Below are 14,557 nucleotides of genomic sequence, written 5' to 3'. Positions count from 1 at the left end.
CAGAGCACTGGATTTCTGGCACCCAGGTAAAGGCACTTTAGTTGTCTACATTTTTTGGGAATAAAAGCCCTGAAGAAATTTTCTAAGGCTAATTAAGATCCCAGACAACAAAAGCACAGACAGGTTTTACAAGCACATTAGTTATACAAGCAGCTATATTTGAGTTTGAGACGTTTAAGCGGTGTCACTGACAACTAGCCAAAATGCCAGTTTAGCACTGCCAGAAGACACAAAAACCACTTTCCATGATAAAGCAACCCCCCAAAACAGACACAACATTCCAAAGGCAGACGAGCTTTCTGATACCCTATCATTTTGTCACAGAAGAAGAGGAGGCACTTTCACATTCCTTTTGGCCATCCAGCTCCTCCTCCTAACTCACAGACAGCTGCCAACACGGTTTTTATTGTTTCTCAAGTGGAGGTTAGCTGGTGACAGCCTCTGCATCTGGGAAGAGAAGTCCTGGCTATCTCTCTTCACTTCTGAAGTAATACATGTAATTTTGTACTTGTTCTGGCATTGAACTGTAATAAACTAAACAATAAAAACCCTCTGTCTGCTCTAGCTCTGGTTCCAGACACACACCCTGGTCCTTGCTTAGTTAAGAGAGCCAGAGAGCTTTCAAATTGAAACAGAAAACTCAATTACTCCATCATTAAATAAGGGCAATTTAGGATGACTCGTCTTGGGAAAAGCTATACACACTCTGATATTCATAAGCTTACCAAAAAAATTGGACTCATGAAGCAACTAAAAGATAAATTAAAAGCTCAGATTCAGCAGTGGTGTGCTAGAGAACAAGAAAGATTCTCAAGTTCTGAAAAGTCTTGGCCTATTAAATCTGCAACCAAAAAGTGGGTAGGGTAAGATCTGAGCTCAAACCGATCATCAGCAGCCAGAGAAATAATCTCAGAGAACGCAGAATCAGTAGACCAAAGCACAGAATGTTATATGCACTTCTTGTTTATTCAACAAATAAAAAACAGGGGGAACAGCTTCAAAGCTATTCTTCAAAACAGTTTGCACAAAAAACCCCTCCACAATACTGGGCATTAACTACAGGACAGCACCCAAACCACGTGAACTTCTCTGGCTGTTCCGAGCATTAGTGAGGGCACAGGGCAGCAGGGAATTGCAGAACAGCAAGGGCTCTAGAAAATACCACCTCTCAGGGGAAAAAAAAAAGAACTTTAATCAGAAAACGAGTAAGGACTGGAACAAGAACAACCACAAACTTTAGGTACGTAAAGGGCTGTTGCACAGAAGGAAAATAACCTGTTCTCTGTGGCCTGAGAAGCACTACAGTGGCAACACGACACACACGTGGCAGGAAACTTGTTAACAGCGAGGACAGGGAAGCAGTAAAACAGACTGGAATCTTCTGCTCTCCAGTCCTTTTCGGCGATTAAGCAGTGACAAAGCCGTGGCAGAGAACAGACCTGAGCATGTCCTTCATCCTTGCCAGCCCCATTACCCTAGAAAAGTAAACTTCTGTGCTGCCAAGAGTTTTAGGGGTTTACCTTTTCAGTCTCTGAAAGGACCCCAGCAAGTGCTGTTTACCCTGTGGTTGCTCTCAGGTATTTCCCTCCTTCCCATCAGGTTACACAAGTACAGCTTTCAAAGATGTCAAACTTCTTCGGCAACACCTTCCTGCATTTTTTTCCTTATTCCTAATGTGAGGAAAATCACTTTGCCAAAGGCCAGTGTCCACAAGGGAAACAGGAGAGCCCCTGCAGAAATCAATTCTATTCGAATGGAAAGAGATATCGCCCTGTCACCCCCGATGAAGTTTCTGGAGTGTTCCGAGGACGCAGCTTCCTTTTCTTCCAAACTCCGACCCCAAGTGCCCTCCTCCTTTCCCCATTGGCTGCGGTGCCAGGCGGGCACAGCCTTCCCGATCCGCCTACCCCATATTCCCCCTGCAACATGTTCCCCACGCCCATTCCTCCGGTATCCACTTACAGGCTCTGTACTAAAGGCTGCCAGCCCCATTCCTCCAGACCCCGATAGGTTCCTGCAGGTTATCCAGGCGTTTGTAAGGACTCACGCAGCCATTTCTCTTATCCCTAAGGATAACAATCCCACTGCCATATTACCCCTTAGTCCTTGCAATAAGGACTGACTTTTCCAAGTGGGAATCAGTCTTACTTCACCCACAGGTGACACATCTTCCTGTCTCACCCAAAGCAAGGAAGGGGAAATGTTCTGTCACCCCAACCAGCACCCTGGGTCACTTCATGAACTAAGGTGCCTTCCAAATCCCAAAGGATTGTTTACCACTTCACAGTATGAGCATGTGACTGTATTTAACCCCTATGCTCAGCAAAGGGAACATTTTGCACTGTGTGATTAATCAGGGTTTAGTTCAGCTAAAACCAGCTAAGAAAAATAAAGAACTTCAAGTTTCTGTGAGGTTTGCTCTTTTTGAAGACTCAGAGTATTTCCATTGCACATGAACATACTTTTTTATAATGCAAAGCATGTTTTAATATAAACATCCAGATGATAGAAAGTTTTGTAACAGTAAAAACAGATCTATATGCTCAGATCTGTTTTACAGGATTGCAAAGCCAAACACTGAGGCCACACTTGAAAACAGCATCTCTTGTCATACAATCAAAATATTGTACACACAGAACACAGCTCGATGCTTCTTGAGTTCACCAGCATAACACCCAGTTTGTCAAACCTTCAGTATTAAAATTTTTTTCAAGCTGCACGTGAAAAACACAAATTCACCCGCCATGATAAGTGCTTCCATCCTACAGACATCTTGCTGAGGGGCAAAAATTGCCAAATGCCATGTTTTGGAGAGTGATATGAGAGTGCAAGGCAACCTAATATATATATATAAATCACACTTTAAACTTTGACCAACACTTAAAACAATTAAGCAGATTTCTATAGGTATCTCCCCTCAAATATTCTGACTTAGCTGTTCAGTAAGTACAGAACTTTATTTCCAAGTATTCCAAGACTGGAAAGTCTTCAAAATCATTCTGTATTTTCTACAGAGCCGTTATAATTTAAAGATACAGCTATGTTTTAATAGTCAAGTCCTCTTAGATAAAAGGAATGAGAGATGCTTGCTTCAAGAGCAGGCCTTCATCATACACATTTCAACACACCCCCTTGGAGCAGTCAGCAGCCAGACTGTAAGAGCCATGTTTTCAGAAAGACAGGATGGTCTTGTGAATGATTTCAATGGACTCTCTGATTTCATCCTCCTTGATCACAAGTGGTGGAGCCAGGCGGATGATGTCGCCGTGCGTGGGCTTGGCCAGGAGCCCGTTATCGCGGAGCCGCAGACACACCTTCCAGGCATCATAGTCTGCAACGGGAGGGAGGCAAAACAACAACAGCACTTTGAGGACATTTCCAGCACAGCAGAAGAGGTGTCACACCTGCAGCACGTGGTGCTGTTTGCCAGCTGGCAGAGACATGATGCAGGGTGTTCACAAAGGGAGAGGTCACTCAGCTCCCTGGAATCCGCACTGAGTGACACTGCTCCAAAGCTGCCCTTTGCCTCACAGGTTTGCCTCAGCACACAGAGTTCTGCTCCTTCACAGCTCAGTGCTTGTCTAGCACTCAGCTAGACTTCAAAATAGATCTCAAAAGGGGAACCATGCAAAGAGGATGTAAGCAGACATGTGGACAGGACTTCAGACAAGGTCATGTTTATGTAACCTGGATTTCAGCACATCATCTTGGAAAATGACACCATCTTCCTGCACCACTTTATCCCTTGATCAAGTACCTTGATACTCAGATTTCTGATATAATTCAAGGTGTTAATCCCTAGAAACTTGCTAACATTAACTTCTTTCTTCTTTGTACTCTCCTGTATTCATTGTTCTCTTCTAACTCTTCTGGAGACAACTAATCTCAGCCAATGCTCTCATAATCTGTCAGGAACTGGTGTTCCAGATGTGGACAGTTTTTTCCAATGAGGAGAGACAAAGGTATTTGTTGGGAGGCAGATTAACCATCAGGTTTCAGCATTATCAAATCATAAAAGAGTTCAATAATTTAAAAACGATTGTTCAGCCTTTCTTAGTTAAAACCCCTCATATTTTTAATGGCACACAGTAACTTAAATCAGTTTTCAGTGGGTACTGCAGTACTATAACCATGACCTGAACATAAACATCATGTCTATATGCCATCCCCCACCTACAATTTAAGTTGAAAAATACTTTTCCATGCTGTGATTGTGCAGTTGATTTTATTTCCTCACCTTTGGTTTCCCGAATTACGATTGCATTTAAGAGCCCTTTTCCTCTTACAGCAGTTACAATATTAGATGGAGTCTTCATGAGCTCGTTTCTTAGCAGATTACCCATTATTTCTGCATTTTTGGCTAGATTTTCCTCTTCAATTACCTAAAGAGAAGTCAGATCTACAGTCAGTTGAAGGGCACTGCATTTATTTTATGTTCCATGGGGAAGGGGTGGATAATGACACTGAACCTGCTGAGACACAAAAGCTGTTGCAGCCACAATGTCCCTGCACAGGCTGCATGTCCCAGCAGGTTGGTATTGAGCCTTTACTCATTCATGTTTACAAGAAACAATAATCTCTTTGAAATTTTATTCTAAATTGACTGCTCTTTGTTTGCTGTTATTTACAACTAAACAGTAAACCTCTGAAGTCTCTTAGTCTTTCCAAGTCTGTGTATTGGGTAGTGATGAGGTTTTCTGTGTGACCTGCATCAATGTAGTCAATTAAGCAAGTACAAAATAATTGAATTGCACCTTCTGGACAGGACATTTTAGTTTCTGTTTGAGATCCATACCTGTTCTCAAGCTTACAGAGCAGCAGCTTCTGCTGATACAGTAAAATAACCCAATTTCAAAATGTCTTCATGAAATTAGTGAAGGTATTTGACCAAACTTACATAATTGCCTTGAAACTTCCCCTAGATAAATTTTATTTTGATATTTAAGACATTAAGACCATAAGAACATAGGAATTGAGACACATTTCCAATAAAAAAATTTAGAATCTATTTTATGATCTATAGATAATCGCTACCAGTTTTCCATTCTTATTTAAAGCTAGATTTCTACTCTAGCATGAAAAATAATACTATTTATTTCAGCAAAGATCATGACTCCCTTTTTAATTTGGATTCCAGATCTTTATCCCCACACACAAACCTCCAGAGCTGCCATTGCCACACGGCAAGCTAATGGATTTCCGCCGTATGTGGATCCGTGTTCACCAGGTTTAATGGTCAGCATAACTTCATCGTCACACAGCACTGCTGAGACCTAAAATGGGAAGGTCAGCAAATTCACATATTTAGAACAGTAAACTTTAATATCTCTGAAGCAAACTTTCCCTCAGAACTCAGGAAAGGATCATTTTCAGCCTATGGTGATAAATTACATTTACATTCCCAGGTCTGTATACAGGGAATAGCAGATCTGACAATCCCATAATTAATCCCTTAAATACACTTAGTTATAGTGGTAATACAACTTTTAACCACAGCTGAGGGGCATTTCTCCAAACTGAATATTATTTCAAGAGTTTAAGCTTCAATACTTGCTTTAACAACTCAGAAATCCCTTCAGTTGGCCAAAATAGTTCAAGGCATTGTAATTTCCAGCCTAATCAGCAGGAATTTAAGTCACTCCAAGAGGATAAAATCAGCCATGCAGGCATGCCAAACAAATGAAATAATGCCACTTGTTCAGCTATGAAGGTAGTATCAGGTATTCCATTATTTTATTATGTCTCTCTCACAGGCTGGACTGTCTGGTCATAAATCATAGCTAATCTTGCAAACAACAATTTCTAAGTACGACAAACATCAGATTTATTGTTCTTCCAACTGGCACGTTTTCACTGTTAATGACTAAAAAAAACCCAAACCATTATTCAACAAATGTTTGAGTCATTTGGTATTATTTTAAATTATTAGTATTTCTTTGGTACTCACAGGGTATAAGCCACCAGAAAGGGCCTTTCCAAGAAGAATTATGTCAGGTCTCACATTTTCATGGTCAACAGCCAGCATTTTCCCTGTTCTGGCTAAACCAGTTTGTATTTCATCAGCAATAAACAGAACCTTTAAAGAGAAGAAGAAAAATCTTCTAAAAAACGAAATAAAATCCAAACAGAACAGAGAATTCCTTTCACTCCTAACCCAGTTCCAACAATACAATTATTTTTTTGAGGTATCACAGCAATAATGAAGACAACTTTATTAATAATATGTCAGTGTCTTCCTCTGAAGGTATGAAAAGATTTATGAGTAGCATTTACAAATTAAGAATCTGAGTTCTGTTGGAACAGAGATCACTGATTTTTAAATCAGAGATCACTGATAACCATTTTTTTCAGTGTTTCATTATATGACCCATTATTGTTACTGGTTCTTGGTAGCAGTTATGCACTTCAGCAACAAAGGTCCTGGATAGCCCTGGTAATTGGCTTTGGACCCAAGGAACTTATAATGTGGAAAAGAAATTAAAAGTCAAATTAACCTAAAATAAATGCAGTTGAAGAACATTCATTAGAAACTTAAATCGATGACAATAGTAAAAAATAGTGAAAAATGTGCACTGCTAAGAAGTACTTTTTAGTGAGGAAACACAAGAAGTATCCCTGCATTATTCCACTGAAAGAAAGGCAAATTATTAAATAGCATATAAAGTTCTATACCTTGTATAGAAGGGTGACCTTGTAAGGTACACCAGTAAACACAGTGTGTAATGTTAAACATTTAATGTACAGTGAATTCCTCACATTGTGTTTTGTGCAGAGCTCCCTCACTCCTGTGAGATAGCCTTTGTCAGGAACAATCACTCCTGCTTCCCCTTGAATTGGCTCCACCATGAAAGCTGCCACGTTGGGGTCTTGAAGGGCCCGCTGCAACATTGGACGTAGGGAGAGGAAAGAGAGGAAGAAAAAGCTTTTACTTAGGTCAAATATAGAAAATACATATAGCAGAACCTGATTCTAGCCCTGGTGTTCTTCCTCAAAGGAAGAGAAAAGCATTCCTGTCAGGCAGCTCTCCCCGAGTGCCACTTCAGTTCTAACACTGTGTCACTGACTGCAGTGTAAAATCAGCTGCTGTGCTTGCTTGGGAAGGTACAAACCTTGCAGACTGCAAACGCAGACAAGCAGTTTATCAGATCAGTTCATAAATCACCTCAGAAATACCCTCAGTTTCGTATTACCCCATACAAGACAAACAATTGCTCAAGTCTTCCCTTAAGCAAAAAAAGAATGGAGCCCCTCTAGAACAATTTTACCTTAAAGCAAAGTCCACAGGTACATTCCTGCACTACCAAGTTCAAAAAGGTTTAGAAGTCCACGAGGCACAAGAGATTTAATGATTCCCAGCATGAATTTACTGCAGCTTTTCTCAGCATTGCCCCATGAGCAGAATTCCAGCTCCAATGAAGGCATTAAATACTTGCAGGCCTTTCACCATGGGAAGCCTGATGTAGGTTCAAACCTGAACAAGCTTTTCCACACTGCAGCTATAACCCACTGAGAGACCTTTGCTTCCCCTAACCCAACTCCAAGGAGAAAAGCAGCTCTGTTCTATAATCTCTCAATATCCAAAACCCACTCACTTGTATGACGCAGACCCAACAGGTACAGAGGTTTTTACCCACAGAAATTATGTACCTAATCAAGGTCACCCCCCCACCCCCAACAGCTTGACAGGATTAATCTCAGAGAACACAGGGAAATACAGAATCAGTGGCATTTCAGGAGCTCGTGAAACAGCAGCCTGGCATGGTTTTAAGGATGCTGTGAAACTGAAAATAAATATTTGCAACTGCAGTGAATTCTAGTCATAGAATCACAGGATGGTCTGGGTGGGAAGGGACCTTAAAGCTCATCCCATCCCACTTCTTGCCATGGGCAGGGGCATTTCCACTAGACCAGGCTGCTAGGAAATTAAACAGATCATGTGGTTTTCCTCTCATGTCCTAAAGCAAAACTGAAAATCAAAACCAAAGCAGAATTTACCCACATTCCAATTCACAATTATAACAAACACATTCCTTGTATATGTCTACTCACAGATACCTTAACGTCAAAGCAAGGGTTTCAAAGTATAAACTTCTGATTTTCCTTGCTACTTAGCAAAAAGACATTGCAAAATGACTTCTTACAAGAGAACAAGAAGTTGTCAAATACCTCAAGAGCTGGTAGATCATTGTATGGGATCAGTTCAAACCCTGGCATGAAGGGTCCAAACCCATCGTAGCTGGACGGGTCAGTAGAACTGGAGATGGCAGACATTGTCCTGCCCCAGAAGTTGCCAGCTGGAAAAAAAAAAGGAGAAATTGTTACAAAACTGACCAAGAGCCAGAACACTTTAAAGGACATTACACGTCCCATTTGGTGATGCATTTTAAGAGTTATCTAACAACGTATCAGCATCCTTCTCTTAATTGTTAGTATTTTGTATTGATGACATAAATACACTCTGTTGCTATATCAAAAGACAAAAGAAAATTATACTCTAAGACCTGACAATTATACAAAATAATTTCCTTTAGTTTTGTTAGTAGTCTGAAAAATCGAAAAAAAATCAGATAACATCATTTTAATGATAATGTTCAGCTTTAATGCAATTATTACTTATAAAATGTAGGGGGGGAAAGTATTTAAATAGTAAGCTTTCTTCTGGAAGATTTTATAAAATACAGAACCATTAAACAAAATTAGCATTGACAAAACTGCTTTATCTATAACCAAAAAATACTAAATATAAGATTTTTTTTTTTAATTGTATATAGGTTTTTAAAATTTTTCTATTTAACAAATCCCAACAGTCTCTTCAGGAGCAGGTAACTTCTCCCTGTTACAGAGCCAAGCAGGGCAGGCAGGTAAAGGAAGGAAATATCCCAACAGAGAATCAGGGTCCAATATTTACTTTAGCAACATTGCTTTTACTTTCATTATATCAAGACTCCAATGTTAATGCCAATTTCTGGAAGACCTGGAGAATGCAGAACAAAAGCCCTGGCAGGTGAAGCCAAGACAGCAGCTTAACCCTACTGCACAATCTAGAAGAAGTGTGGCCGAGGTTTGAGGAATTAATCTACAAAAAAGTTCTGTAAGGAGCCAGTCAGGAATTAAAAGTACTGCACTTTAAGTGATTAAAAGAGCATGGAGGACTGGATGTGCTTTCCGTGTGACTTCAGGCTGCCTCCCAACAATCCAGTGTCCAGATCCTCAAGACCTCAATTCATAACACACACTCTACATACCTGCAAAAATGATTTTAGCTTTGTATTTTGGAATTCCTTTCACAGTGTAGGCCCATTTCCGAGCCAGTTTACAGGCAGTTTCTCCAGCTTCCACTCCTAAAACATAAAGCAGCACCATTATCACTCTTGCACATGGAACAAGCCATCAATGCAGCAGAAAATGTTACACAACCATTGAATTTCAGAAACAAGAACTAAAATGGAAATAAAATATTTTTTTACCTGTGTTCATTGGAAGAACTTTGTTATAATTGAACATTTTGGTGACAAGCTCCTCATATTCCCCAAGGACATCGTTGTAGAATGCCCTGGATGTCAGGGCCAGTTTTTCAGACTGGGCTTTCAGAGCATCCACAATCTTTGGGTGACAGTGGCCTTGGTTGACTGCACTGTAAGCACTTAGAAAGTCAAAATACTTTCTGCCTTCAACATCCCACACGTAAACACCTGGGAAAACAAACCTGTGGTCAGCACACAGAATAAAGATGACACAGGACAAAAAGGCTCCTTAAACATAATCGAAGACCAGAGTAAATTTAAATTAAGTGACAATACATGAACAGCCCACAAGGACTTAAGATATGTTCCAATGCATCTTTTCATGTTCACATTAAAACTCTCCATAGAAGGTAACAGAAGAAATTAAGTTGCTTGAAATTTTTCTTGCTGAGTTATTCTGAAGATTATCAAGACTTAGACCTCTGTTTAGATAAATCATTTTAGAGACACCACAAGTTTTTCAGGTGCCCTTATGCATAATGATTCTGCTCTCTAATCAACAATTAGCTGTCTTTGTTTCATCAATGATCTCAATCCTACCACAAAAAAAAATGTTTAGAAATCAATCAGGTCAAAACCATTCTGCCATGATCTCATTACACTTACACAGACACACCCCACCTACAATCTCCAGGAAAAACCTAAATAAAATACCTTTTCCTCTTTCCAGAGCAACAGGCAGTGGGTGATAGTTGTGGGCCCCATATTTCGCCTCACGCTCAAAGATGAAATCAGACGAGGGAGGCCCCTGAATGGTTTTTTTAGGAGCAACTGAGGTGGCAGAGCTCAGCGAGGAATGAAGGCCTTGGCAGAGAACAGCAAGGTTCTGGGAGCGGGTTAGCTTGGAAAGCATGATGAACTTCAGGAATTCTGATACAGATCTGGAGGGAAAAAAATAAAGAGAGTTAATAATTAGCACTAAGAACACTTCAGAAGCAATGTCTGACACGATTGAAGTGGTTTTACTGCCAGGATTCCAGGTTCCTCAACTATTTTGAAATTCAGCCAGAAAGCTTATATGAAGTATAAATTAAAGGGGAATTAACTTCAAACAAGTTGTTTTTTCTATTCTAAAGTACACTTACAGAAAGAAAAAGAAAACTAAACTGTGTGACTCAGCAAGTCTATGAATCAGTTACATCATTTTTCCTGCAAGTGTCCCTTTTTCGCTGCGCCCTAAATTCCAAGGTACTTACATAAACTACAGTAAGAAAGTTAAGTTCATCAAACTTCTTGTTCTATTGAAATGTCCATTTTCTACCAGATTGCCATCAGACAAATCATGTCACAAAATCAGAAAGAAAATAATACAACACTGAGAAGAAGCACCCAACAAAAATCACGTTTAGCTGATACTATTAACAAATTTGATGAAAAGATTAGTTTTAACTGATCTCTGCTTTAAGAAGCAAAATTTGTGACTTATAAATTGTATTCTGGATTGTAAAATGTTGCCACCTACCCCTAAGCACTCGCTGATGGTACCATTTTTAAGACCAACATTCTGTTCGGCCTGGAAAAGAGGAGGCTCCAGGAAGACCTCAAAGCCCCTTCCAGTGCCTAAAGGGGCTCCAGGAGAGCTGGAGAGGGAATTTGGACAAGGGGTGGAGGGACAGGACAAGGGGGAATGGATTCACACTGACACAGGGCAGGGGTGGATGGGATATTGGGAAGAAATTCTTCCCTGTGAGGGTGCTGAGGCCCTGGCACAGGGTGCCCAGAGCAGCTGTGGCTGCCCCTGGATCCCTGGAAGTGCCCAGAGCCAGGCTGGACATTGGGGCTTGGAGCAGCATGGGACAGTGGGAGGTGGTCCCTGCCCATGGCAAGGGTGGGACTGGATGAGCTTTAAGGTCCCTTCCAGCCCCAACCATTCTGGGATTCTACGATCAAAAAATAGATGGAAAGTAAGAGTGTGTCAGATATTAATGATCATTAGAGCACTCTGTATTTTCCCAGCAATTCCCCCTGAATACATAACCTTGTATTGTCACCATCTAGGGATAACCTGAGGGTAGTCATGGGGCAAATGCACTTTGATTTCTTCTCCATGCCTGCACCTCAGTCAATATAAAGACACATCCCAGAGAAGGGGAAGTGAGCTGGCACTTTAAAAGCTGTTTGAGGAAGCTCCTCTCACAGCAGGGAACAGCAGAGAGCCAAGAGTTCTCAAAGCTCAGCTTTCTGGTCTCACAGAACATGACACTTACAAACTGGCAGACAGTTTGATCCCCAGAGGAGGATCACAGATCACAAGTACTCTGCTTATCAAATGCAGCCTCCTCTGTAACACACTCCACAGCAAACTGAAGAGCTGAGCAGCCTGGACACTGCTATACCACCTAACAAAAGCAGATTGCAAAACCTAACCAAAAGATAGCTATGAAATACCAACAGGAGGATGCAAGGATGGCTTACACAAGGCTGCTTGCTGAGACAGAAGTATTAAGTCATGGATTTATCCCTACTTTACTTTGGAAAAGATCTGCACCCTGAAGGTGTTGCCTTGAACAGAGAGGCATTTCTTTCAGCAGATTCCTCAGGCATTACTTTGCTGCTCCTCTCTTCTAACCAAAGCCAAAAGACTCTTTTCTCTGTATACCAAAATCCAAAGAAGAGTCAATATTCTCTATTACAGCAAGAGATGAATGCTGCACAGCTCTGGGCATGTTTCCAGCTGTTAAAGATTAGCCCTCTGTGTTAGCACTTTTCAAGATTATTATTCAAGGATTTCGCAAACAAAAAACCAAATAATTCTCTGTGCAAGAAAAAAAAAAAATCTGACCACTCAATATTTCAACCTGCTTAACTCCTAAAATGTAATTGGTCTGTGACATCCTGGCCCCTGGCAGACCAGAGCAGCTAATCCTATCACAAGCTTCTATATTTTGGAGATTTTCCAGACATTCCTGAAATGAAAGGTACAAAGAAGTTAAACTCTCATCTGCCCTGTACCTTTCTGCATGAAGAATCACAGATCCCCAGTTTGAGGTTATTGTTTTACTTCTTTCAGGTTGGAAAATATTAATCAGATTTTTTTAAAAGGGCTTTTTCCTCCCCTAAGGGAATTGTCCTGTAAACTGTGCTAGTGAGGCCACATCACTTTAGCCAAGGTGTGGAAGACTACATGGAGAAGAGCTGAGTAAAGTTGAGAATTACAGATTAATCTGGAGTTAAAAGAAGGGGGAAAATTTGGGTTTGATGATCAGCAAGACAAGGTGAACAGAAATTTCAGAAAGGGGAGGGGCACAATAAGGAAAAAACCCCAAGCAAACAAAATGAAATAAAATCAAACTCATTACCAACTGTGAGGAAGAGAAATATGAACGTGCACTGCAGCAGGCAGTACTGGAATCAGAAGCCAGGGAATTACAGCAACTGGAAGAGGTCTTGCATCAGAACAGAAAAACCACTCAAAACACAGCTATAAAACACTTGAACAGCTCTGCTCAGCTGTTGAGCAAGATTATCCAGACAGAAGCCTGCAGACTGCACAAGTAACTTGAATAGTATGTATCTGACACTGAAAAACACCCCAAGGTAAATGGAGGATATTGTCAAACACATGAAAACACTCAGGTTCATGTGGATAGAGCAGAGAATCGCACTGCAGCCTTTACCAGCTGAATCGAAGGAGTGAACGCTCGAGGGGAGAAGCAGGGGGGACATCAGCGTGGACAGGCCAAGCTACCTCTGCAGACCAGCACCACAGCACAACAGCTTAGGGCCCAGGCTGGCAGACAAGAATTGCAGAGTCCCAGAACCACTGAGGTTCGAAAAGACCTCTGCTATCATCGAGTCCGAGCTGTACCCGATGCCCACCTTGTCACCAGCCCAGAACCCTGAGTGCCACGTCCAGTCCTTCCTTGGACAGCTCCAGGGATGGGGACTCCATGGGCAGCCCGTTCCAAAGTCAAATCACCCTTTCTGTGAAGAAATTCCTCCTAATGTCCAACCTGAACCTCCCCTGGCACAGCTTGAGGCCATTTCCTCTCGCCCTGTCTTTGTTACCTGGGAGCAGAGCCCAATCCCTACCTGGCTACAGCCTCCTTTCAGGGAGTTGTAGAGTGGGAAAAGGTCCCCTCTGAGCCTTCTCTTCTCCAGCAAAACAAGAAAAAACCAAGGAAAAGCAATAAACCCAGGGGTCAAATACCAGAACGCCCCCGCCACCCCCCACCAAGGCGACGGCCAAAGACACTGCAGAGGCAAGAATGTGGCATCGCGAAGCGGGGCTAACACAGGCACAGAGGAGGGACGGGCTGTCACCTCCCCCGCCCCCCGCACAGCGACAGCATTCCCGGGGCCTTGCCGACGGGGCCGGCTACAGCCTCCCCGGCTGCGGGACAGAAGCAGGGCACGATGGCCCAGCGAGAAGCAGGAATGGCCCACGAGAGCGGGACGGGCCGTACCTGGTGCTGCTGGAGGTGCCGGAGGTGCTGCCGCTGCCAGGGCCCGCGGATAAGAGGCGGATGCGGCCGCGGGCCACTGTCACCGCTCCTCGCCCCGCCCCCGCCCGCCTGACGGCGCAGGAATCGCGGCTGCCGATTGGCTCTCGCGGCTGATTGGCAGCCACCGCCCCCGCGCGGCGGCACCGCCCCTTGGCGCGAGGTCTCCCCATTGGCGGGCGCGCGCGAGCCAGGGCCCTGCCCGTCCGCGTCCCTCAGGGGCGGCGCCCGCGGGCCCCGCCCGCCGCTCCCCCGGCCCTCAGAGCGAGGGCTCCGGCCTTTGGACGGGCTCGTCCCGGCGCTCGGTCTTTCACCGCCTTCCCCCATCGCTCACACCGGCTGCTCCGTCCCTCAGACCGGGGCTCCGCTCCCCTCTGCCGAATTAGTCTAAGCAGCAATCTTTGCGGTCACAGAACCCCCACACACCCCGGCGGGATGAACCCCCCCCCCGGCTCCGCCGCACCGCCCTCCCGCCGCTGTCACCGCTCAGCCGCACCTCGGGGAAGTCACTGTAGAAAAGGGCGAGCACTGAAAAAAATTGAGAGGAATTGGAAAGACACTCCCGGGGATGGGAAGTGTGTGGTATGGTGG

The 14,557-nt window shown here is 43.1% G+C and overlaps 1 protein-coding gene across 1 annotated transcript; it reads right to left on the bottom strand.

Annotated features, from left to right (window-relative positions):
* Positions 1–2,459: 2,459 nt before the first annotated feature.
* On the bottom strand, positions 2,460–14,041 carry OAT (ornithine aminotransferase). The gene is made up of 10 exons (XM_048311666.1): positions 13,931–14,041; positions 10,179–10,405; positions 9,468–9,692; positions 9,246–9,341; positions 8,167–8,294; positions 6,757–6,879; positions 5,948–6,076; positions 5,160–5,273; positions 4,238–4,382; positions 2,460–3,331 (listed from the first exon to the last, which is right to left on the bottom strand). The coding sequence occupies exons 2-10, from the start codon at positions 10,375–10,377 to the stop codon at positions 3,171–3,173; spliced, it is 1,320 nt and encodes a 439-aa protein (XP_048167623.1). The 5' UTR covers positions 10,378–10,405; positions 13,931–14,041; the 3' UTR covers positions 2,460–3,170.
* Positions 14,042–14,557: the final 516 nt, after the last annotated feature.

Source organism: Corvus hawaiiensis, chromosome 8, assembly GCF_020740725.1.
Source record: "Corvus hawaiiensis isolate bCorHaw1 chromosome 8, bCorHaw1.pri.cur, whole genome shotgun sequence".
NCBI classification, from domain to species: domain Eukaryota; kingdom Metazoa; phylum Chordata; class Aves; order Passeriformes; family Corvidae; genus Corvus; species Corvus hawaiiensis.
Note: the sequence above shows the minus strand (reverse complement) of the source record. Positions and strands in the feature narration are given on the sequence as shown.

What these genes read in the sequence shown, in the direction of transcription:
- OAT (XM_048311666.1), bottom strand. Translation starts at nt 10,377, where the DNA reads ATGCTTTCCAAGCTAACCCGCTCCCAGAACCTTGCTGTTCTCTGCCAA. An exon ending in TGCTCTGGAAAGAGGAAAAG is followed by an intron (nt 9,693 to 10,178) that starts GTATTTTATTTA and finishes TTGTTTTCCCAG; the next exon opens with GTGTTTACGTGTGGGATGTT. An exon ending in AGTTCTTCCAATGAACACAG is followed by an intron (nt 9,342 to 9,467) that starts GTAAAAAAATAT and finishes TTTATGTTTTAG; the next exon opens with GAGTGGAAGCTGGAGAAACT.